The 22727-nt window shown below is 40.8% G+C and overlaps 1 protein-coding gene across 4 annotated transcripts in view; it reads left to right on the top strand.

Annotated features, from left to right (window-relative positions):
• The window catches only part of PARP14 (poly(ADP-ribose) polymerase family member 14), a 183568-nt gene that overhangs the window by 82231 nt on the left and 78610 nt on the right, over positions 1-22727 (top strand). For 3 of the 4 annotated variants that reach the window (XR_003857327.1, XM_029605293.1, XM_029605292.1), the window contains 3 exons: positions 687-908; positions 7967-8054; positions 21861-22010. Coding sequence is in view for 3 of the 4 variants with exons in the window: in XM_029605293.1 (XP_029461153.1) it covers positions 687-908; positions 7967-8054; positions 21861-22010 (460 nt within the window). In the remaining variant the exon portion in view is untranslated. The remainder of the gene's footprint in view (positions 1-686; positions 909-7966; positions 8055-21860; positions 22011-22727) is intronic. The other variant, XM_029605294.1, reaches the window with a different exon arrangement.

Genomic DNA, 22727 nt, shown 5'->3' with positions numbered 1-22727 from the left:
CCTTAAGTTCAGCCACTTGGTATTGTCATTGCGCGATGACTGGATTTCTTCTCCCTGTAGGCCGCTGTGAACGCTGCCTCCACAGCCCCAGCTGACCCAGAGAACGGAAGACTTCACCCAGGAATCAAACCCAGGTCTTCCGTGTGGCAGTGCACAGCACCGCTGCTGGGCCATCAGGGCAGGCCCAGACCCATCTTTCTAATGTGCTCCTGCAGTAGAAAGAATCTGGGTTCTAATTTACAGGCCAATGCAGTAACTTCTGTGTTAAAATTTGGTGCTGAAATTTAGCGCACAGTTTAATGCATAGGTTAAAATCTTGTTTAACTTCTGATGCTAATACATCAGGAGTTAAAATACAGAGTTAAACTGTGTATTCAGTGTGGTAGGCAAACACTGTGGGAGATGCAGGTAGAGCTGGGATCCTTCCTGGGCATTTCTTGGCCTTAAGCCAAGGTTCTCCAGGGCTGCTGTGACAGTGTCACAAAAAAATCTGATGAGGTCAAAGTAGCAATAGTAATATGTGTTGCAAATGTTTTGGGGCAGAATGGCAGCTGGGTCATAGTGCACCCAACATGTGGTTAGACAAGGTCAGACGGAACATGTCTTGGCTTTCCTCTTTATCTTACAGATTTGCAGACTTTAGCTACACTGAATAAAACTACATATACAATCTGTTGCTTTTATAGATCTTACGTGACATCATAAAAGAATGTCTGAACGTCACTGAGAAGTTGGGGTTTCATTCCATTACCTTCCCAGCAATTGGAACAGGGAATTTAGGTTTCCCAAAGCCTCTTGTTGCCACCATAATCTTTGATCAAATATTTAAATTCAGTGGTAAGAAGGACTTCAAGAGTCTTCAAGAAATTAACATTCTGTTGCATCCAAGTGATACAGACAGCATGAAGGTAATGGACTGTTCTTACCGTTTAACATTTTCGATATTGCCAGGATTTTATTTTAATGTAAGGAATAGCATATTTTTTTCCTTTGGATTTTAGTAATTTATTCTGTATGTTACTGGTACTAAACTGCTGTGCCGCAGACTGTCACGCTTTGGACAAACGTGCCCTAATAACATAAAAATGTAGCTCTTCCTTTGGCTAATGTGAAGGACATGGAAATACCGAGGATTATTTTTGGAGTGTCAGACGTTGTGTGTCTTGGATTCTTTCGTGAGTTCTTTTATTCCAACCTTCTCTTTTTACCATGATGGCATGTTTGTAATATAAAGGATTGTCATCCATCAATTTCTGAACTTGTCTGTCTGGAACAGACCCCGATATCTTTCCTCTGGTTATATGCACCTTTCCTCACCCCTTTGTGTGCTAACTTCTCTCATCCCTGTAATGCCCTCCTTTCTTCTGGGTTGAGCCACCGCTTAGCACCCTTTATTTTTCTCTTTCCCCTTTCAACCCCTCTTCTTCCTTCTTCCTTCTCCCTCTCTTCCCTTCTTTCACAAAATCTGAAAAGTACAGTAAATCTGCTGGGAAGCAAACATAATGCAAGGATGACATGCTGGGGTCTTACAGTATGGTGCAGGGCCCATCTCTTGCAAGCAGCTGCGGTGCCAGTTGAACCCGAGCAAAGGATGAGTGTCTATCAACCTTACATTCCTCCTCCTTCTCCCCTTCTTGCCTCAAACCCATCTCAGTTTTTCTCTCCTCTCAAACTCTGTCCTTTTGTTCTTCCTTTCTCTCCCTTTTGGTTTTCTCTGCTCATCTTCTTCTTTCTCTGCTTCCCCTTCCCACCCCTTCTCTTTTTTCTTTTTTTGTTCCTTTTCCTGCCTTGTGCTTTCCCTCGTTCTGCTCTCTTCAGTTCTCTCTTCCTCATTCTTTCCTTCCTCTCCCTTTCTGCTTTTCCTGTGCCTTCTGGTGGCAGGAAAGCACTGTTTCTTTACACTGGCTCTTCTCTGTCTTGGTACTTCAGTGATTCAGTTTGAGTTTTGCAGTGCAACTTTGACCAGCTCAGGGCTAAATCACTGTTGCATACAATTTTTAAGGCCCATGACTAAATCCTGGACTGAGACATCTATGTACATACCCCAAAATAAATGCATCCTATACACTCTGTATGTAGATTAACTTCAAAAGCACATACTGTACTGTGCACTAAAGATATTACCACTTAAATTAAAAAATAAAAAGTTTTGCCAACTATTCCATTGTACTGCAGAGGCTTACACTTTGTGTCTTCAGTTCTGCTTTTTAAAGTGTTCTGTTTTCCCCTCTTACTATTTTTTCAGTCTTTATCTTTATATTGTATACATTTTTGTGAATGTGTTACTCTTTCTTACAGACACAGACTTGCACAGCCGCCTTGGCTGACTCAAACACAACACATGCAGCTACAGAGAGGGCACAGGGGAATTGAATTAAGATCTCCTTCTCTGCAGCTCTGTATTGTAACCAGGGTCAGATAGGAAGGTCCATTCCTGGTGTGGTATGCATGAAACAAACTGTTTGGAGGCAGCCCACAGTAACACCTGCAAATCAAAGGGTCAAGCACTATTATCCTTCCTTCTTTGGAGAGGTGGCTTGGCTTTCCTTCTTTTTATCATCAGTTGGTGTTTATTATATGTAAAATGATGCCTGGTCATGATCGCAAATGGCTGCTTAGAGAGCAAGCTCCCAACCCCTTTTTAAGAATCCATCGCATTACTCAGCAATCAGACTGCCAATCATATGATCTCTCATAGCTACAGGAAAAATAAAGAAGCACGATGTCGGCAAGGAAAAAAGTTCCGGATTTAAAGTAGTTTTCTTTTGAGAAATTTGTGGAGGCTCAATACGCCGAGGAGGACGTTCAAGATGGCAATGATAAGCCAGAGACGCCGGAATGCAGCAACCTGCCGACTACTGTCATGCGGACCAACACCCTGCCCTCGTCCCGCGAGGATTTCCAAGCTTGGTTTGGTGAGCTTAAAGCCGATATGTGCTCTATGAAGCAAGAGCTAAAAGCGATAGTCAGTGATCTCTGGCGAGACCACAAGGAGCTGTGGGGGGCAGGGTGGAGGCCGTGGAGCAGAAGGTAGATGAGCTAGATGACGCTGCAGAAAATTTAAAGCGCGAAGTCAATCAACTCCAGGAAGACAACACGATGTTAAGAGAGTGGGTTGACGATCTGGAGAATAGATCTCGAAGGGGGAACCTTAGATTCAAACGTATTCCAGAGGAGGTGGCCTTTGTCGATTTCATCAGGGTAATCAAGGACATTTGCAATCTTTTACTCTATGAAAATGAACCCATGTAAGGGAGACCAAAAATAGTGTTGGACAGAGCTCACAGATACTTGGTTCGCCCGTGGGGGAATATCCCGTGAGACATTGTAGTTTGCTTCCACGAATATGGAGTGAAAGAGCAGGTATTGACCCAGGCCAGGAAGAGGAAGGAAACGAGTTGGCAAGGCCACAAAATTGAAGTTTTCCAGGACCTATCTGCAACAGAGATCCGAAAGCACAGTCTGGGTAAACAAATAAGCTTGGGAGTAGCTTGCTTGATGCAGCAGTTACTACCCCAAACCAATTAAGCCTGATACTTCACTTTCAATGCATATCCAGCGGAAATCTGCTTCAACGTTCTCTGCTTCAGTGGCAGGGGGGAATGAAGATAAGAGGATTGAATTGCACAGTCTGGGTAAACAAGTGTGGGAGTAGCTTGCTTGTTGCAGTGGTTACTACCCCAAACCAATTTAAACCTGTTACTTCACTTGGAAAGCACATCCAGCGCAGCTCACTGCTTCAACGGCAGGGGGAATGAAGAAAAGAGGATTTAAATTCGGACAACAACAAACAAGGACTGAATTGTACAGGGTAAACAAATAAGCGTGGGAGTAGCTTGCTTATTGCGGCGGTTACTACCCCTAACAAATTAAGCCTGATATTTCACTTTGAATGCATATCCAGCGCAGTTCACTGCTTCAACGGTGGGGGGAATGAAGAAATAGGATTTACATACAGCCAACATCTATCAAGGCATTGATCTGAGCAGTATGAGTATACAAACATCAGGGTAACTTGCTAGACACGACTGTTGCTACCCTCAAACATTAAGCCTTATACTTCACTTTGATGCAGCTCCAACACTGCTCTCTGCATCAGTGGCGGGGGTGGAAGGAAATTACAATCAAAAAGCTACCAATAAGGGCCCTGAACTCAGCAGTTGGAGTAACAGATAAGTATGAGAAAATAAGTGTGAAAGCTTGCTGGGTAGACTGGATGGGCCTATTGGTCGTCTTCTACCGTCATTTCTATGTTTCTGTGTAAGCGTTGAGAGTTCAGGGACATCGTACAAATACTGAGGAACGGGAACTATCGATATAAATGGCTGTTCTCCTTCAGCATGTAACCTGCTATCAATGGAGAGACCTCAAAAGTAAAAACTGTGGAGGAGGCGAGGAAAGTTCTGTCCTCAGCCGGTCTAATTGCAATAAGCCAACTGGATAACTATCCCCCTTCACCTCCACACTTCCACACGGACTCTGTGCTCCTCAAACTCTGGCCTGCTACAAACACATTTATATGACCACTATGCAAGCTCCTAAATGAAAAAGGACTGATGCATTATGTATATGCTGACGATGTGCATATCTTACTCCCAATCAAAGACTCCATTGAGCACACCCTTAAGCTATGGAACTCTCACCTAACTTCAATAAAACACCTACTCTCACAGCTATCACTCCAAAATAAATCCTATGCATATCCAACAAACCCTCCACACCCACTCACAAACCAAACACTTTCTACAGTAAAGAACCTTGGCGGCGTGCTAGACAACCAATTAAACTTCAAGAAACACATCAACAACCTGCTGAAAGATGGATTCCACAAACTCCAAATCCTAAGAAAACTCAAGCCACTGCTATACCCACAAGACTTTCGAACAGTTCTACAGGTTCTTCTCTTTTCCAAACTCCACTGCTGCAATGCCCTTCTACTAGGTCTCCTAGCCTTCACTCTTAAACCTATCCAACTACTCCAAAACGCTGCAGCCAGAGCCCTCACAAACAGCAGAAGATCAGACCACATCACACTCATCCTCAAAGACCTACACTGGTTACCCATCCCTCAGAGAATACAGTACAAGACTTCTAACCATCATCCACAAAATTCTCCACAATGGATAAACCAACTGGCTAACTACCCCCCTTCACCTCCACCTTCCACACGGACTTTGCGCTCCTCAAACTCTGGCCTGCTACAAACACCGTCCCCTAAAACCACCCAATGGATATCAACAAGGGAACAAACACTATCAATTGCCAGTCCCACCCTATGGAACAAACTCCCCACAGATCTAAGAACCGATCCATCCACCCAGTCGTTCAAGAAAAATCTTAAGACATGGCTATTCCGCAAAGCCTTCCCAACTACAAACACGAACGAACCCCAAACCAGGCCCTAACCCCTGCAGTCAGCGAAAACACCACCTTCAACTACCCACCTGTAAATTACTATGCTACATGACCTATGCATCATATCACTCATGTTACTGATACTGATATACCCTATACCAAATGCTAGTTTTTGTTTATTACTCTTACAATTATTATTTTTAATCATGTTACTGTTTCCAATCATTCCCTGTACTCAACAAAAGGAAATGCTTGACTTCCTGCACCATTAAGTTGTATGTAAACAGATGTGATATGTAAATTGAACACCGGTATATAAAAACAAATAAATTAAATAAATAAATATATTACAATTTCCCTGTAAATGTATAGTAAAATACCATGGTAATTCCTATATCTTTTTTCAGCCCAATCAGTTTTTCTTTTTTTTCAGATAAGATTGTACCAGTAACTAGCTCTTTTCCAATTGTAATTGAATGAGTCATTTTTAGCCATCTAGGTCCATAAAGTGTAATGTATCGTTCTCCGTACTCAGATTCTTATTTCCTTTGTTTTTATATGCCTGAGGTTGTGACACTGGATCCAATGTTGAGGACTTTGATTAATAGAGATGATGTTTAATTTCCATTGAGCTACATAATCTGATTTTTGTGTATCTCTGATTTCAACCAAGATGTGTATTTCTTGCAAATATTTGTTAAATTCATAAACAATTAAAAAAAAAAATGTTTGCAATTTCACTTTCTCCTTGTTGGCCCCTACAAATTCATCCCTTTCACCTTTTAGTCTTACAGTCCTATTTTTCATTCCTCCTGTCACAAACATATGTCTTTTCTTCCTGTTTTACTATATTCGCTATTTTTCTTCCATTTGCACATTTGCTTTCTTGATTGTTTTTCCAGCTTCTCTTAGCTTTTCCAGATATTGTTGCCTTGTCTTCCTCTTCCTGCGATCTCTTATAGTTTATGAATGCTAACCTTTTTTTCTTTTTAATGTTTTAGCTATTTCTTTAGAAAACCACAGTGGCCTCTTTTTTTCTGCTTACCTTTTATTTTTCTCTGCTTACCTTTTATTTTTCTCTGAAAAAGGTTTGTTGCCTTTACAGTATTTCCTTTTTATTTTTGCCCATTGCTCTTCTGTTTCTCCTAACTTATCTCAGCCAATTAAGGCCTCCTTAAGGCACCCCCCCACCCATCTTAAAGTTTAGTTTTTCTGAACTCTAGGACCCTCTCCTTTGAATTAACCACTAATACTTTTACTCTAATACTAAACCACACCATCCTGTGATCACTGAATACCAGGAGATCCCCCACTATGACATGAGAAACAGTCTCCCCATTTGTAAGTACCAGTATCACCCCCTTCCATGTCTGTACTGTTACCGGTTGGCAGAGCAGTTCTTCTTGATCATAATCCAGGACATCCCTGCTTTTAAGAACATGTCATACTGGGTCAGACCAAGGGTCCATCAAGCTCAGCATCCTGTTTCCAACAGTGGCCCATCCAGGCCATAAGAACCTGGCAAGTACCCAAAAACTAAGTCTATCCCATGTTACTGTTGCTAGTAATAGCAGTGGCTATTTTCTAAGTCAACCTAATTAATAGCAGGTAATGGACTTCTCCTCCAAGAACTTATCCAATCCTTTTTTAAACACAGCTATACTAACTGCACTAACCACATTCTCTGGCAACAAATTCCAGAGTTTAATTGCACGTTGAGTGAAAAAGAACTTTCTCAGATTCGTTTTAAATGTGCAACATGCTAATTTCATGGAGTGCCCCCTAGTCTTTCTATTATCCAAAGGAGTAAATAACCGATTCACATTTACCCGTTCTAGACCTCTCATGATTTTAAACACCTCTATCATATCCCCCCTCAGCCATCTCTTCTCCAAGCTGAAAAGTCCGAACCTCTTTAGTCTTTCCTCATAGGGGAGCTGTTTTAAATGACACCATAGCCAGAATGCCCCATTCCAACAGATTAAAATCACGTAATGATAGCAACCGCCCTTCACAGAATTTTGTGAATGTCTTCAGTTAAATTTCTATCCATTTCTGCTTGCAAAAGACTGCATATCGTACCAATATAAATGGATGTTCCATTCCTTTTCAGATTAACCCACAGTCCTCCTCCTTGTAAGCTCTGCAGTTCTGTTGCTTTTAATATTTGTAATATACAGTAAAGCACCACTCCTCTCTTTATTCCTAGTCTGAATGTAGCTGGGAGTAACTATATCTCAATCATGGTTCTCTGTGTAGCGCATCTCTGTGACTGACACTGTGTCCAGGTTAGTCTGTTCCATGACTGCCTCTAGATCTGGGATTTAATTTCCCATACTATGAGCATTAGTATATATAGGTTGCCAGCTCATTTTTTCCCATTTCTCTATAAGTGTTTAAAGATTTAATTTAAGAATTAGTCCACCCATTCCCGACAATCCTAGTTTAAATCCCTCCTCAGTAGGTTTGCCAGTCTGTTTTGGAAGATGATATGCCCTTTCTTTGGATAAGTGAACCCTATCTCTCCTTCACAGTAATGTTGTTGTTTTGGGGTATTTTGAGGGAATTTAAGAAGCATCTCACCTTGTGGTGATCATTTTGGTATTTCTAGGCATTTTCAAGCGAACTCAGAAGCAAGGGTAGTGGAAAGACCACGCCGGAGAAACCGACCAGGAACACAACACCTAAGCAAGGTCCAGGTAAATGCTTTGTTTAGCTAATTAATATTTTATTTTGTAGCCTAGCAGTTTCCTCCTGCTCCTTTTGGCTTCCAGCTGAAGCAGAAACTACCTCTTTTGGGCTATAGTGCCATGAGCCCTCATTTACCACTACCTGGGGTATTTCCTTTTACTTTATACCCCCCAAACTCCGACAGTCCTAGTAATCGAACCCTCATTCTCTACATGGCCGTGCACAGCATTGGTCACCGAACCACCAGGCCCAATAAAAGATATAACAACCTACAGAGAATCCATTTTTCTCCAGGACCAATATGGCTAACCACAGCTTTGTACTGCAGTATGAGAAGACCAAGAGAATGCACTTCATTGCTAGCTATTCATGCACAGTGTTGATGTTTACATTGTCATCTGTTGAAGTGCCATTTTTGGGGGTCAAGAGCACATTGCCACAATTTACCTGGGTTTCCTCTCAAACATTTCTTGGAATAAGAGGTATGTGTTAGTGGAGGAGAGCAAATGGTAATTACCAATGTGAAGATATGAGTGGTAGCAGTAACACACTAGTCTTGCAGCTGCAGTACAGATTGTTGGACGGGGACTGCTGGTGCGTAGCACTGTTAGAGGGAAGCTGAATTATACATTGCTCTGACAATGCAGCCTCTCTTTAGAAATGTAGTAAGTGTTTTGTTCTCATGTGAATTCACAAATAAGTGAATAAGTGGCAAAGATGATACTACTAGTACTTGAAATGATTTAAAAAATGGAAATGTCCTAGCCTTTAGGCAGATGGATTCAGGACCAGTGGGTTATGCACCTCTGCCAGCAGATGGAGACTGAGCAAGCTGACGTCACAGTATATATACCCCTGCAGTGACCCCAGCCTGCCAGTATTATGCATCTCCAGCAGATGGTGGATGTGCATCTCCTTACTGGGGATTGCTTCAGATTTTTGGAAGAAGAATTTTTTTAAAGAAGTGAAAGCCTCACTCTCCTACGGTGATACCAAATGGTCCCTTCCCCAATTGAGAATTCCTGAAGTGATTTCTGTGGTCCCTCAGATGTGTGTCTTGGTCCAATAGCTGGTTTTTCAGCCTGCGTGGACTTAGCTGATTGTACAGCTTAAAGGCAGCGGATGCAGGAAGCTGAGCGCGGCGGTGACAACAGATGCTCTGTACTCAGCCAAGAAGGACTGAGCTCAGGTAAGTTTGAAAAAAAAAAGGAAGGTCAGAGACAGAATGGAGGGGTTGTGTAGGACTTCCTCTGGTCTTGGTGCTTGGCGTGCAGTTACGATCTTCTTCCCGCTTCAGTTGGGGTTAAGGGAATTGAGCAGCCTGGCGAGTTGAGCAGCCTGGGTAGGCCATGCTGTTAGGTTTTTTCCTGTGAGTTGCTTGGTAGGCCGCAGCGGTGTTTTCGTGCACTTTCTTCATGTTCGGCTGCCCTCTACAGGATCGTCTGTGTACGCAGAGCATCTTGCTGTGCGCCCGAATTGCGCGCCCAGTTTCTTTTGGGTGCGCTCCCTGTATGCACATTCTGAAACATATCTGGTGCGCCCAGGTTTGGCGTGATGTCAGTTCGCTTAGTTTTGCGGCGCATAGACTTGGGGCGTCTAACTTTTGTGTGTATAAATTTTTTCACTTAAATTTTTTCGGTGCAAATTGGCTGGATGTACATCTTCAATTGCCTGTTAAGCATACTAACAAAGTAATGGCGCTGGTGGCTGAGAAACCCAAGCACTTTTCTCTCTGTGTTGCCTGTCATATTCAGGCATCTCAGCCTGGAGTGTCCTCTAACATATGTCAGCACTGCTTAGAGGCTCAGGGAGAATTACCTTCCTCTGATTTCTGCTAAGCTTGGTCTTCCCAGCCTGATGTTGGCCTGGATAAAGACTTGTCCGGAGGAACGCCTGACCTTGGAATTCCCTTGTCTGCTTCCTCCGCAGGGTATGGCAGCTCAGTGGGTCCCACACAAGTGTCTTCTGTTTTTGGCATGAATTTTTTTTTTCCCCCAAGGATTGCAATCCTTCCTTCAGACGCAGTCCTCAGCCCTGCCCAATTCTGTCAGATCTGATCCTCAGGTGGTGGGCCCTCCCTCTTCTGGTACTATGTTTAAGCTCAGAAGCACACCTCAGTTACCTGCGGCTATTGCCAACAGGAATCCGGAAGGCACTGATGAAGAGGCAGATCCGGACTATCTGGAAGATGGGGGAAATTACTCCAGGACTGGAACCTGATAGGACTGTGTTGCAGTTCTTTCATAAAGATTAACTGCCGGCCCTGATTTCCCAGATTTTGAAGATGCTGGGAGTGCCTGGTGCAGATTCCATGTCTGTGCCAAAGAGAAATCCCATTTTGCTTTCCTTGCATAAAGCTTCTTGTTTTTTTTCCCTGTTAAGGAAGCCAATCAAGAATTGTATGGTCTTGATGAGGTCACTTCGGAGGCAAATTTCAAAGGGGGTCTGACACTGGAAGGCCTGTACCCCCTGGCTCCAGTGGTGGGGAGAGCGCCTGCATTTTCCAAACGTGAACATAAGAAATCCCATACTGGGTCAGACCATCAAGCCCAGCATCCTGTTTCCAACAGAGGCCAAACCAGGCCACAAGAACCTGGCAAATACCCAATCACCAAGAAGATCCCATGCTACTGATGCAATTAATAGCAGTGGCTATTAATTGCTAAAGATAGCACTCAATGACTCCAAAATTCTTTTATATATTCTGCCATTTTTTCATTCTCCCTGTTACAATGACACAGATGCCCTTCAATGCTTCATGAGATATATGTACATCTATTCAGGGTTCTATCCTATGTTATCTTGTTATACATTCTCCTGTTGTATTTATCATCGTTAATTTTAAATTGTAATCTTCATACATCGTTCTATGTAACATGTTGTTTCTGTATGTAAACCGGAGTGAAGGCAACTCTGCTATACCTCGGTATATAAAAAATGCTAAATAAATAAATAAATAAATTCCCTAAATAAACTTTGATTAATAGCAGTTAATGGACTTCTCCTCCAAGAACTTATCCAAACCTTTTTTTAACCCACTTATACAAACTGCACTAACCACATCCTCTGGCAACAAATTCCATAGCTTAATTGTGCATTGTGAAAAAGTTTTCTCCGATTAGTCTTAAATATAGTTACTTGCTAACTTCATAGAATGCCCCTAGTCCTTCTATTATCCGAAAGTGTAAATAACCGATTCACATCAACTCTTTCAAGACCTCTCATAATCTTAAAGACCTCAATCATATCCCCCCTCAGCCATCTCTTCTCCAAGCTGAACAGCCCTAACCTCTTCAGCCTTTCCTCGTAGGGGAGCTGTTCCATCCCCTTTATCATTTTGGTCGCCCTTCTCTGTACCTTCTCCATCACAATTATATCTTTTTTTGAGATGCGGCGACCAGAATTGTACACAGTATTCAAGGTGCAGTCTTACCATGGAGTGATACAGAGGCATTATGACATTCTCCATTTTATTCACCATTCCCTTCCTAATAATTCCTAACATTGTTTGCTTTTTTGACTGCTGCAGCACACTGAGCCGATGATGTCAAAGTATTATTCATTATGATGCCTAGATCTTTTTTTCTGGGTGGTACCTCCTAATATGGAACCTAACATCGTGTAACTACAGCAAGGATTATTTTTCCCTATATGCAACATCTTGCACTTGTCCACATTAAATTTCATCTGCCATTTGGATTCCTAATCTTCCAGTCTTGCAAGGTCCTCCTGTTATATATCACAATCCGTTTGTGATTTAACTTCTCTGAATAATTTTGTATAATCCGCAAATTTGGTAACCTCACTTGTCTTATTCCTTTCCAGATCATTTATAAATATATTGAAAAGCACCGGTCCAAGTACAGATCCCTGAGGCACTCCACTGTTTACCCTTTTCCACTGAGAAAATCGACCATTTAATCCTACTCTCTGTTTTCTGTCTTTTAGCCAGTTTGTAATCTATGAAAGGACATCACCTCCTATCCCATGACTTTTTAGTTTTCTTAGAAGCCTCTCATGAGGGACTTTGTCAAATGCTTTCTGAAAATCCAAATACACTACATCTACCATTTCACCTTTATCCACATGTTTATTAACCCCTTCAAAAAAATGAAGCAGATTTGTTAGGCAAGACTTCCCTTGGGTAAATCCATGTTGACTGTGTTCCATTAAACCATGTCTTTCTATATGCTCTATGATTTTTATCTTTAGAATAGTTTCCACTATTTTTCCCAGCACTGAAGTCACGCTCATTGGTCTATAGTTTACTGGATCGCCCCTGGTGCCCTTTTTAAATATTGGGATTACATTGGCCATCCTCCAGTCTTCAGGTACAATGGATGATTTTAATGATAGGTTACAAATTGTAACTAATAGATCAGAAATTTCCTTTTTTAGTTCCTTTAGTACCCTAGGATGCATACCAACTGGTCCAGGTGATTTGCTACTCTTTAGTTTGTCAATTTGGCGTACTACATCTTCCAGGTTCACAGTGATTTGGTTCAGTTCGAGTGACTCATCACCCTTGAAAACCATCTCCTGAACTGGTATCTCCCCACCATCCTCATTAGTAAACATGGAAGCAAAGAATAAATTTAGTCTTTCTGCAGTGGCCTTATCGTCCCTAAGACCCCCTTTAACCCCTCTGTCATCTAATGGTCCAACAGACTCCCTTAGAGGTTTCTTGCTTCGGATATATTTTAAAACGCTTTTATTAGGAGTTTTGCCTCTATGGCCAACTTCATTTCAAATTATCTCTTTGCCTGTCTTATCAATATTTTACACTTAACTTGACAATGCTTATGCTTTATCCTGTTTTCTTCAGATGGAGCCTTCTTCCAGTTTTTGAAGGATTTTTTGGCTAAAATAGCCTCTTTCACCTCACCTTTTAACCATGCCAGTAATTGTTTTGCCTTCCTTCCACCTTTTTTAATGCGTGGAATACATCTGGACTGCATGTCTAGGATTGTATTTTTAAACAATGTCCATGCCTGTTGAACACTTTTTATGTTTGCAGCTGCACCTTTCAGTTTATTTCTATTTTCCTCATTTTATCAAAGTTTCCCTATTGAAAATGTAATGTTAGAGCTGTAGATTTACTTATTGTCCCCTTCCAGTTATTAGTTTAAATTTGGTCATGTTATGATCACTATCGCCAAGTGGCCCCACTACCGCTACCTCTCTTGCCAAATCCTGCATGCCACTAAGAATTAAATCTAAAATATCTCCCTGTCTTGTTGGTTCCTGAATCAATTGCTCCATGAAGCAGTCATTTATGACACCCAGGAACTTTGTTACATTTACCCAGTCAATATTGGGGTAATTGAAATCTCCCATTATTAGTGCACTACCAAATTGGTTAGCTTCCCTGATTTCTCTTAGCATTTCATCATCTGTCTGACCATTTTGTCCAGGTGGACGGTAGTATACTCCTATCACTATACTCTTACTCAATACATGTGAGATTTCTTCCAATATAAATTCTACTGAACATTTAGTCTCTTGTATAATCCTGTTGGACTCTATATCCTCCCGGACAAAGTGCCACACCTCCATCAAGTTGGTCCTCCCTATGATTGTGATATAATTTGTACCCTGATATTTCACTGTCTCATTGGTTATCCTCCTTCCACCAGGTTTCTGTGATGCCAATTATGTTAATTTCATTATTTACTGCTATACACTCTAACTCTCCCATCTTACTTCTTAGACTTCTGGTATTGGCATACAGACATTTCAAGGTGTGTTAACAACCTGCTTTTCAGGGATAATTTGGAAATCTTTAGTTCAGGTGAATTTTTTTTTTTTACATATAGGCACATGGACTGTGTTTGCTTTTATAGGAGCCTCTCTGTTGGGATTCCCTAACTCTCCTGTTTCATTATTATCCTTCAAGGATACATTTTTCCGAACCATGCACTGCTGAGTGACTGCTTTCCCCCTTGTTCTAGTTTAAAAGCTGCTCTATCTCCTTTTTAAAAGTTATTGCCTGCAGCTTGGTTCCACTCTGGTTAAGGTGGAGCCCATCCTTTCGGAAAAGTCTCCCTCCTTCCCCACAAGTTTCCCCAGTTCCTTATAAAACTGAATCCCTCTTCCTTGCATCATCGTCTCATCCACGCAGTTAAACTCTGGAGCTCTGCTTGCCTCTGGGACCTGCACGTGGAACAGGAAGCATTTCAGAGAACGCCACCCTGGAAGTTCTGGATTTCAGCTATCTGCCTAAAATCCTAAATTTGGCTTCCAGAACCTCTCTCTTACATTTTCCTATGTCGTTGGTGCCCACGTGTACTATGACAGCTGACTCCTCCCCAGCGCTGTCTATAATCCTATCTAGGTGACGCTTGAGGTCTGCCACCTTCACACCAGGCAGGCAAGTTACCAGGCAGTCCTCACATCCACCAGCCACCCTGCTATCTACATTTCTAATAATTGAATCACCAACTATGATGGCCGACCTAACCCTTCCTTCCTGGATAGTAGCCCTGGGAGACTTGTCCTCAGTGCGAGAGGACCATACATCACCCGGAGAGCAGGTCTTTTCTACAGGATTACTTCCTGTTACACTAGGCTGATGATCTACTAGGAGACCTTTCTCATCCAGTGCAGCACTGGGGCTGCACACTGGATTTGGGACTTGGCTACTATGTCCCTGAAGGTCTCATCAATGTACCTCTGTCTGCCTCAGCTCCTCCAAGTCTGCTACTCTAGCTTCCAGAGATCAGACTTGTTCCCTGAGAGCCAGGAGCTCTTTATACCGAGTGCACACATACAATCTTTCACCGGCAAGTAAAAAATCATACATGTGACACTCAATGCAAAAGACTGGAAAGCCCCCCTCTTGCTGCTGGACTGCTGCCTTCATCTTCATTTTATTGAGTTCCTAAAAGTTTAGGACATTAAGGGAATTGGAATTAGAGTACTTTACATTTACAGTATTCAACCAGAAAAGAGACTGCAGAAAGAATGAAAATCATTGGGGTATAAAATGGGTTTTAGATGTCATAGCCGATGTAATTTATGAAACTATGGTTGAGTTATTTATTTTAATATGCTCTTGCATAGAGATGGCAGGGTCAATAATGACTCCAAGATTACGGACTTTGTGAGAGAGCATAATAGTCTGATTATTGAAAAGGATTTTCTTTGGAATTTTGGGATTGGGTAACGAGACAGAAAGATCAGTTCAGATTTTATGATAATGCGAGAGAAGATATTTTGATTGAGCAAGTTTGGATAGTAGAAAGATAGGAGAGAAGAAATGCTTTGGTTTGTGCTTATGAGTCTTTAAGGATAAATTTAAATTGGATGTTATCTGCATAAAGTTTATAATGTACCCCAAGGTTAGCAAGGACATTAGAAAGATGTTGAACAAAGCCACTGAGAGTTCAGAATCTTGGATACACCTGAATTAAGAGGTCTAGGATAAGGAGTGGGGACAGACTTTTACCTGTTGTACTCTATTAGTTAGATATGAGGTGCACCAAGAGAGAACAGAGCCTGAAAATCTCATCAAATGTAGTCTAGAAAGGAAAATCTCATGATCTACTGTGTCAAAGGTGGCAGAGATATCAAGCAACACCAACAGAAAAGCAGTACTCCAATCAATACTCTGCCTCGCAGTGTCAAAACTAGAAAAAAGAAGTTTAATGCTGTGATGTTTCCTAAAACCAAATTGATACTGGTCCAATACATTATTGGCGTCCAGATAAGCACAGAGCTGATACAGTACAACAATTTCCAAAATTATTGCTACATATGGCAGTGATGAGAGGACAATAGTTAGAAGGAAGAGTTGGATCACTGAGGCTTTCTTAATAATAGGACAGACTGAGGCTTATTTCAGTGTGTCTGGAAGGGAACCATGTTTTAAAGATGAATTAATAGTATTAGAGATGAATCTAGCTGTTTCCATCGTAATCATTTTGAGAAGTACAGTAGAGCATGGATTTAAAGGGCTAGATAAGGAATTTATATGATCAATAATCTTAATTCTGGCTGTTTCAGAAACTGGGTCAAAATTCTCCCAGATCAGACCATCTAGAACAAATTTGTCCAAATACAATTTGAGGAGTTTTGAAAAGTACTTCTCACAGTAGCCATTTTATTATTAAAATGTAGTGCAAATGTCTCTGCAATGTTCAATCCAGGGAACAAGGGCGTGAACAAGGATTAATAATCTGTTTAACTGAAAAATAAAGATGTCTAGGATTGTTAAAAGAAATGGCAAGTTTGGAATAAATGTATGATTTCTTAGCTATGTTGATGGCATCTTGATAGGCCGTAAAATGAGAATTAGATATAAGCTTATTGCAATCAGATGGATATTGGTGCCATTTCCTTTTAAGTCTTCTCAGTTCACATTTCTGATTTTGAAGAGTATTATTAAACCAAGAGGCAAGGCTGGCTCTTTTCTTAATGAAGGTCTTCATCGGTATAAGACTATCAAGGGTAAGTGTTAATGAAGAATTCCACAGCAGAAAGAATTCTTTGGGAGAGTCGCAAGATTTACTATCAATAATAGTACTAATTCTGAGGCTAATTTTTGAGGGTCAATATGACCACGCTTAGTAAATGTGGAATGATCAGCAGTTGACTTATGAGTGCAAAGAGAAGACATGAGAGAAAATCGTATCAGGAATTAATGGCTCCAAAATTTCTTATTCATGGAGGCACCTTCATCATACAAAGAAAATCCTGCATAATTGATACAAACCATGTCTAGTGACTCCTTCTATGTGTGGGGGCAGAGATGATCTATTGCCATCCGCAGGAGGATAATGTATTTAAAAGAATTTGCGCTGGGTGTGATAGACAAGGGGCATTAATATGAAGATAATGGTATTAGTGAGATTCAGGTCAAGATTAAGTATTTTCTATAATGGGGGAGGAGTTATGTGATAACAGCCCAGAAGGGCAATAGGTTAGGCAAACATTAATAAAGTTTGATTTTAAACAAAGCAATCCATATGGTGGTGGTATCAAAACATCCACTTCAGTAAATTTCAGATGATTTTTTTTTTTTTTTTTTTTTTTAAAAGAAAACGGCTAGACCTCCATTTTTGCAGCCTTGTCTGGGCTTGAAAATGTAAGAAAAATTAGGTGGACAGCAATGGTTCAGAACAGGACCATCGTAATCCTTAAGCCAAGTTTCTGTAACACACAAACAATCATGAGATCTAGTTGAAAGTAAATCATATATAATAGCAGATTTCTTTGCTATTGACTGAGCATTAACTAGCAAGCAAGATAAATATCGTAGTGCATAAAGCAAGGGTAGACATAGGCAGCAATGGAATTTCTCTAAGTGTTCCTTGAGAGCATAACTGTCTTGGTTGGTGCATGTTACAATGGATGTAGTGGCCTTGACCCATAATCGTTGGTGGTATCAGTTTATCAGGTACTGGTGATATAAAGTACTTACTGGTAGTCTTCAGCCATGTCAAGTGGAGTAAACTTCAGCTTCGGCATGGTCTAGGCAATAGTGCACACGAAGGGGTGCACAAAGGGCAAAGCTCCTTTGTTGTGCTACTTCGTGCACACGACAAAGGCACACACCCAACCGGCACAGGCACCTCTGGTGTCTGCGCTTCGGTTAAATGCCCGGTACCCCCAATGATATCAGTAATGGGTGGGATGGGTGGGGCTAAGCCATGAAGCACAGGCAGTCCTTCAGGGACGTTACTAGAATGGCTTATAACAGCAGGTGGTAGGTCCAGCCAATGATAGAAGGCAGGACAGCAAACAGCAGGGAAACAATCTTCTGGCATTGGCACTTCAGTTAAATGCCTGGTGCTCTCTGATGTCTGCAATGGGCGGGGATAAGCTGTGAAGCACAGGCAGTCCTCCAGAGACTCCGTTACAATGGCTGATAGGAGCGGGTAGTAGCTCTCTCTCCTGTTCCCTGCATGCTGCTAGGAATAGGAGAGGGACCTATCAAAATAAATGTTACAATAATCAGTTTTGCTTAAGACAAGTGATTGCACCAATGTCTGGAAATCAGACTGAGACTATTTTGATTTCAGATGTCTAACCATTTTTAATTTAAAAAAGACAGCCTTCCCCACTGACTTAATATGAGATCTCATTTTCAACCTAGAATGTAATACAACTTTTAAATTTCTTGTCTCCGAAACTATCAGAATTGGAATGTCTCTAAATCGAATTCCCTGAGCATTAGGATCATGAGCTTTCTGACTATTACTCAATACAAAAGTTTTCTTCATATTCAGGACCAATTTAACTCTTCCCAACTGTGTCTGTGCAGCTTCCATACAATCATTAAACAATTGCTCTGGTAATCTACCATTTTCATTATATTGCAGACAAAATTGCAGATCATCTGCATAAATACAGTATATTACCTTTAAGGAGTGGATAAGATTACCTATAGGCTGCAAATCTATAATAAAAAGGGCAGTATATAGAACCAGTCCTTGAAGTACACACAACAGCATAACTCTCCAGGATGATCTACCTCCAAACACAGATCTATTTTTAAAAAAAATAAGTGAACTGTACTAAAATTATGGCTGAAAAACTAATGGCTTGTAATTGAGCCAACAAAATTCCAGCAAAGAATGACACATATCCAACTCTCATTGAAAATGGTCCACAAGTGACACTAACAGTGTTTTGATTCCACATTTCTTTTGGAATCCTAATTGATAACAATCTAAAATATGATTACTACTAAATACTAATCTAATTGCAAAGCAACCCATTTTTCAAAAACCTTACTCACTTGGCCAGGTTTGATACTGAGTGAAAATTTTAAAATTCATTCCCAGATAAGTTAGTATTTTTTTTTTATTGGATACACCACTACTTTTTTCAACAACTTAAGATCCGGAGCCCTCAAAGATTGGTTTATAGTTTGTCTGATAATACCATACATATCACCAGACAGAGTGGTAAGAATCCAAAATGGTATACAATCCGATGGATAACCCATTGATTGCAACTGAGAAATTATTTTTGAAACATCATCCTCTTCCACCATCCTAAACCCTGACCAACCACTAAAATTTTGTTTGCAAAACTATATCAGTTACTTGGAATCAGCATGTTAGGTAAACTGTCCCTACCTTTTAAAATCTTCTGTTCAAGATAATTTGCTAAAACCTTTGGGGCTTCCTTATAAAAGACTTTATTTTCATTTATTGACTAAAGAGAACATGTCTCTAGGTTGATTTAACAATGTATTAATTCTATTAGAGTAGAACTCAGCCCTCACCTTCTGACCCTCTTATTTATACTCCTTTAAATAAATGACAGTACTCGTTATCAGCTTCCAGTTCACTCTTCCGCCATTTCGCTCATATCTACACACAACTTTCCTCATATTACACAATTCTAAAGTATATCAAGGATATTTCTTTTCCCTTCACGCATAAAACCATATGTTTAGGCGCCACAGTATCATACTCTTTCCAAACACCCAAACTACTCTTTAATAAGCATCTCAACAATCATATTAACTGAATCTACCCTAAAACCGTCTTTTTTTCCCATCTTTGTTTAAACTGATCCACATCAATTTAGGTCTCATCCATCTAATCTTCCTACCTTCCAAACATCGCCTGATAGAGACACAAACCTTACCAAAGATGGCGTAATAGTCGGACCATACTACTGGAACAATTTTCATATGCGAAATCATCTGTTCTAAATAAAAATCTTCAGAACATGTTAAATCCTAAAGTATGACCTAAACACTAGGTAGGACCATCAATCAGTTACATTGAACAAGCTACCACAATAAATTCAAGAAATTGCTGTGCTACTGATGACTTTAAATTATCCACCTGTAAATATAAATCCCCAATTAAAGTAACATTCTTAGAACTTAATAACAATCTTGTTATCCCAAATAAAAAAATCAACCTTTTTTATAACTTTGAACCAAAATGCAAGTCAGAAATTTTAATCAATGTTGCATCCACTCTATCTCCTAATTCCAGGGGACTAAATTTGTACCTTCAAGATATACTCATAAAAAAAACAAACAATATCCCATTACCCTGTTTTCCATCCTGGATCTTTTCTTGAAAGAAATATCCTGGTGGTGTCATCTGATTTAATAATATTACATCCTCCTCTGTATGCCCGAATTCAGTTATAAAAAACCAATCGAAGGCATATTCTTGTAGCATGTCAGCAATTTCGATACTTTTTTATTTTGGACAGATTGAGCAATAATATAACCAAAGGATAACTGTTTCCTATCCACTGCACGCATATTGCTGCTTCATTTACTCATACCCTCAAAAGCAAGCCAAATCCTCGTGTATCTAGGGCACATCAGGAAGTGTTTGACTCCTTACAAATGTCACTCAGCTTTGTTTTGTGGTGAGGTTAGAAGAGGTGTAAAACTATTTGGATTACCCACACCTCCTGTGCCTTTAGCATTTAATTATTTTGAAAGAAAAGAAAATGATTAGCAGCCTAGTGGCTAAAAGTAGTGGTCTGTAAACCAGGGAAGGCAGAGTCCAAATCCCACTTCTCCCACTGACTCTTCTTGTGACCTTGATCAAGCTACTTTGCCCTCCATTTCCTAAGTTACAAATTTAGAGGGTTATTTACAGCCCCATGGTATTCTTCCATGGATGTGAAAAATATTGAGGGCTGTGGAAAAATACTGCGGAGGCTTCACAAGCAAAAATCACTGACTGGTATTTTCTCCTGCAGAAAAATTCAGTGGAATAAAATGCAGCAATGAAAATACCCTAAATTTGTGCAATGGTAGCCCCCTTCGCGAGGGCCAAGAGACACGTAATGGTGCCCTCACAAGTGTGCAAGACCCTTGCTGCCTCTAGTGGCAGCCCAGATGTGAATACAGTATTAGAAATTTTATAATTTGCACGGTGACCATTCTACTACTCCTACCCAAACCCCCTCTTTAAAAACAAAACAAAAAAAACAAAACAGTCCCCCCCTCCCCCCCCCCCAGGGATACCTAGTGAACTAGTGGGGCCTGGAGCACCTGCTGGGCTCTGGGCCAACTGGTCCCTTAAGTCCAAATGATGCTGTCCCTGTGATAAGTGTATGCCTAGTATGATGGCTAGCTTGACTGGAGTCTAGGGAGTGGTCCAAGCTCCACTAGACCACCATTGACCTCCTAGATGATTAGGGATGCTGGGGGAAGGATGTGTCTTCTACTGGGGGAACCTGGAATAGGAGGGACTGCTTTATGAAAGGGGGGGGGGGGTTAGGTGGGAGATCGAGTTTATTTTTCATATTGTATTCACTTCTGGACCACTTCTAGAGGTGGTGGGTAGTTATGTGGTGATCTTGCACACTTGGTGAGGAGAGGTGCTGTTTCGGGCCATGTGGCTTTTCAAGCACCAGGCTGGGAGCATTGGGATGTGCATTAGCATCCCGTTGCTCGCAGTGAAATTGGTTACAAGTCCTGAGTTGTAGCTTTCAGAAAAATAACACAGCTTGCATTTTTGAGGCTAGCCCTGTTACTTTATTTGCATTGAATTAGCTATTAATTAGCTGCTTTGCATGCATTTGCAAAGCTTATGCATGAAAAGCAGCTTATTTTAAGTACTTGTGTTATTTGGCCAAAAATATCGCACAATAAACACTTACCATGGCTTAGTAAATATACCTCATAGATTATAAGCCTTCTGGGGATGGGGACATACCCACTGTACCTGAATGTAATCTGCTTTGAAGTGGCTGACAGGTCACAAAATGCGGATTATAAATTAAAAAAAATAAATAAATTGCAGGAGGATGCTACATTTACAAAGAGGACTGATACAGTGAAACATTCCTTTTTACTAATTTATAATGTTGTTGTCTTGCAGCTTTCTTTGGGGCCATTTCTCAGGGAACATTGGGTGTCTATGAAATGCAGATTGGAACAATTACATTTCAAGTGAAAACAGGAGACATAACAAAGGAAAACTCAGATGTGATTGTAAACTCATCAAATGATCAATTTAACCTCAATTCAGGTAATGAACTGAAGAGCTAAAGGTAATGCACAAAGGTCAGAAATTCTGAATGCACTCCCTTGGTCCCTCAGATTCTCAGGAGCCCGCATCCACATTAAGGAGCTTATAGACGATAGAGGCAATCCAGAGAAATAAGGCTTATGGGTGCCTGAGAGGAGAGAGAGAGCTAGAATAGAGACATTCAGCAATTAAAAAGATATAATTAATGCAGATTTTTTCAGTGGAAAGGAATTTGTAGAACAAGAGGTCATTATGGGGCAATTTTCAATACCATGTGTTTTAATGCTAAGTCCTCGGGTCCTTTTTAACTGGATTTTCAAAGGGAAAGTACATGTGTAATTTCCCTTTTGAAAATTGCCCAGGAAAACTGTCTGCAGACACATTCACCTGCTTTTTATGTAGATAATTTTCCAGCAAAAAACAGCATGTGCAGTATTTTAAAAATACAACACACCATGGGGTACATTTTAAAAGAATGCACACGCTACCTGGAGCGCACACATTGATACATTTTATAACATGTGCACGCATGTTATAAAATCAGGGGTCAGCGTGCGCAAGGGGGTGCACATTTGTGCAACCTGTGCGGGCTAATGCCCACAGCCTTCCGCAGTTCCCTCCCAATCTACTCCAATTTAGGAGTGGCCTGGGAGGGAACTTCCCTACCCCCTATACTAACCTTTCTACCCTTTTCCCTAACCTTCCTGCCCCCTAACC

The sequence above is a fragment of the Rhinatrema bivittatum genome, chromosome 6, assembly GCF_901001135.1.
Source record: "Rhinatrema bivittatum chromosome 6, aRhiBiv1.1, whole genome shotgun sequence".
In the NCBI taxonomy this organism is placed as follows: Eukaryota; Metazoa; Chordata; class Amphibia; order Gymnophiona; family Rhinatrematidae; genus Rhinatrema; species Rhinatrema bivittatum.
This window is presented reverse-complemented; position numbering and strand designations above follow the sequence as displayed.